Here is a 2,904-nt window from a genome sequence, read left to right as displayed (position 1 = left end):
GTGGGAGAAAAAAGACATCCACGTTATGAGAACAAAATCAAACAAAACAACAATGGTTTGACTTAATCAAATTAAAATATTTTTCAAGTGTAATAGTGTATTCAGTCAATGGAAGATGTGTGTAAGATTTTGTCATTTTTCGTGGTTTGGGTAATTATATATATAAGTTCATTTGTTGCAACTCACAAATCATAACATGTTAATGAATGGCGTTCATGCTACACAAAAAGTGTGTATATTACATAACTTGATTTAGGTAACAGAAATTACTCTAGTTGAAAATTGTGAGCAGCAATTATGTTTCCAAATTTACATGTTAGTGAAAAAGTTGTTTTGATCATGCTTTATAAATGAATCATAACTAGCCATTTTATGCTTTAATGTTGTTCATCTCACATAATTTGTTTTGGTAGTTGTATCCTTTTAACCTCGCATGCTTGATGCAGCTTATGTTGGCCTTGCAACCGTTGCTGGTTTTATTTGGTGGTTTGTTTATGCTGATAGTGGCCCCAAACTACCATATGTTGAACTGGTAAGATATTATTTATCCTCATTTATTGTGAGTGATTTGGAGACAATGACTGAGATGCAAAGAATGTACGGTATCCAATTGAGTCCCGAGTATTCTCCCTATTAATGATATAGTGAAGATTCGGAGCAACAATAAGAAGCAAGAGTTTTCAAGTTACGACATTATATCCCTTGAAGGCGAGAGGATGGAAATTTTCTACTAGTTATTGTTTTTAACAAAAAAGAAACTTTAGGGACGTAAACAAGATATATTTTAGGGACATAATGTATAGTGTAACTATATAATAAAACTGATTTGTTTCTTTAATCAAGATTCACTAAAAATTAAAAAAGGTCTTGAAACCGCTGTATGACCAAGGAGAAGTCATTAACATACGTAATGGAATGGAGTTGAAAATCACTGTTAGACCGCCTACTAAAATGTTTATTATGAAAGCACATTATACATTGTGAACTTACAATGAATTACATAGTTGAATTCTACTGCTTCAGGCCTGGGCAACATATTTTTGTTCGTGTAGATGCGATAATCTTTAGCAGTATATATTAGGTTTGCTTTTTCTGGTAATAATTTCTTCCAATTTTCTATAAATAAATTTAATTAAGGTATTTTATAGTTTCACTTGTTTTCTTCTTACAGATGAATTTTGACACTTGCCCAACAAGGGAGACAACTTATCCATGCAGTATATTTGATGATCGACATCCATCTACTGTATCAATGACTGTGCTTGTCGTTGTTGAGATGTTCAATGCTTTAAACAACCTTAGTGAAAATCAATCTCTTTTGTGAGTAATATTTTTATCTATTTTAATTTGACTTCGTCTTGGGGGGTTGTTCTCTGCAGAATATATTAATGTCACTAACTAGTAGGGTGCATGATTGCATATATGAAATCATCATGATGATATCGGTTAAAAGATAACTTTGTCATGCAAAACAAAACCTTTCGTGGGAACCAGGGGAGGTTTTGCATGTGGAGCACAGTGGAACTTGCATGAGCTGTAGTTCAGCTTTAATTAGGAACTGAGAATAAACTTCTGTTATATTTGTAGTGTAACAATATTAATTCTGTTTCAGGGTCGTTCCTCCCTGGAGTAACATGTGGCTTGTTGCTTCTATAATCATAACTATGCTTCTTCACATACTAATTTTATATGTTCACCCGCTGTCAGTTCTTTTCTCTGTGAGTATTTTTCTATAATGGTGTACCACAATTTTTCTTGGAGTGACAACTCTGCTTAGTTGTCCTGTTTATAAGCAATCTGAATTATTAATTTATTATTATTAACAATTGTTTTGGCAGGTAACACCATTATCCTGGGATGACTGGATGGTTGTCTTTTATCTTTCAATACCTGTATGTAGTGTTTTTTCGTCTTTGTCAATAGTATTTTTGTTGACCTTTATGCACCTGTTGTTGATATCTAAGTAGATCAGTTTCCTCAGATGAACCATAATAGAGTAGATGTAATATATGTCCTGAATTTTGGAACAATGGGCTTTAAATTGAAAACTTATTATAACTAGTGATTAAATTCACTTTTTTTAAAAAAAAAACAAAAACAAAAAAATGTTCAATATATAAGTTGTGAAAATGTATGTTATTGTATACAATTGATGGGATCTTCCTTAGGCTCTGTTTTGCCTAGATTGAGAGTCCTGCTACTCATCAACGGTTTAATCTTATTTCTTTTCTTTTCTTTTCTTTTTTCATTTTCCAGGTTATAATTATTGATGAAGTATTAAAGTTCTTCTCCAGAAATCCCATTGGTAATCTTCATTCCATCATCTTAAATTTTCAGCTAAATCTATGTTGCTAAGATTCTGTGTGGGAGTAGCTTTTGCTTAAGGTGGCAAATTGTAGGATTAGTAGTCTCATTTTCATTTGAAAACTTGGAAACAAATTCAGTGGGTGAACTTTGGTGTTATCTTGGAAAAAGTTTGAGTGGGAAGTGGGTACATTTTGAAAGTGTTTTATCATGGGATACATTTCGCTTGAATCAAGTGATATATGATAACACATCTATATGGACTATTTTCCATTTTGCTGATTTGTTGATTATTCCAATGTTTAGGTTTGAGGTTCAGATTGTGGTTTAGGAGGTCCGACCTACTTCCAAAAAGAGAAGTGCGTGATAAGTAAGATGATGTGCTGTACTATTCGATCAAATCCTTCACTTGCAACGAATCAGACATCCACACAGTGGTATCCTTGGTTGGATTCAAATCATCAATCTCCATATGCAATGGCAGTCAAGGAGTTTAGGCAAGGTACCTCAATAGATATGCTGTACAATATTTGATTTCTCTGTAATATTTATATTATTATGAAAATTCCAAATGTAGTTGGATATAGGCCGTTACTCGAT

At 32.7% G+C, this 2,904-nt stretch overlaps 1 protein-coding gene across 1 annotated transcript in view; it reads left to right on the top strand.

Annotated features, from left to right (window-relative positions):
- LOC107607959 (calcium-transporting ATPase 3, endoplasmic reticulum-type) overlaps positions 1–2,895 on the top strand; it is a 15,937-nt gene extending 13,042 nt beyond the window's left edge. Inside the window, exons 27-32 of the mRNA XM_021108007.1 lie at positions 447–532; positions 1,172–1,320; positions 1,613–1,718; positions 1,839–1,892; positions 2,257–2,305; positions 2,611–2,895. Of these exons, the coding sequence (XP_020963666.1) occupies positions 447–532; positions 1,172–1,320; positions 1,613–1,718; positions 1,839–1,892; positions 2,257–2,305; positions 2,611–2,678 (512 nt within the window). The 3' untranslated portion in view covers positions 2,679–2,895. The remainder of the gene's footprint in view (positions 1–446; positions 533–1,171; positions 1,321–1,612; positions 1,719–1,838; positions 1,893–2,256; positions 2,306–2,610) is intronic.

This window comes from Arachis ipaensis, chromosome B07, assembly GCF_000816755.2.
Source record: "Arachis ipaensis cultivar K30076 chromosome B07, Araip1.1, whole genome shotgun sequence".
NCBI classification, from domain to species: Eukaryota; Viridiplantae; Streptophyta; class Magnoliopsida; order Fabales; family Fabaceae; genus Arachis; species Arachis ipaensis.
The sequence above is the reverse complement of the archived record's forward strand: the minus strand, read 5'-3'. Positions and strand labels throughout refer to the sequence as shown.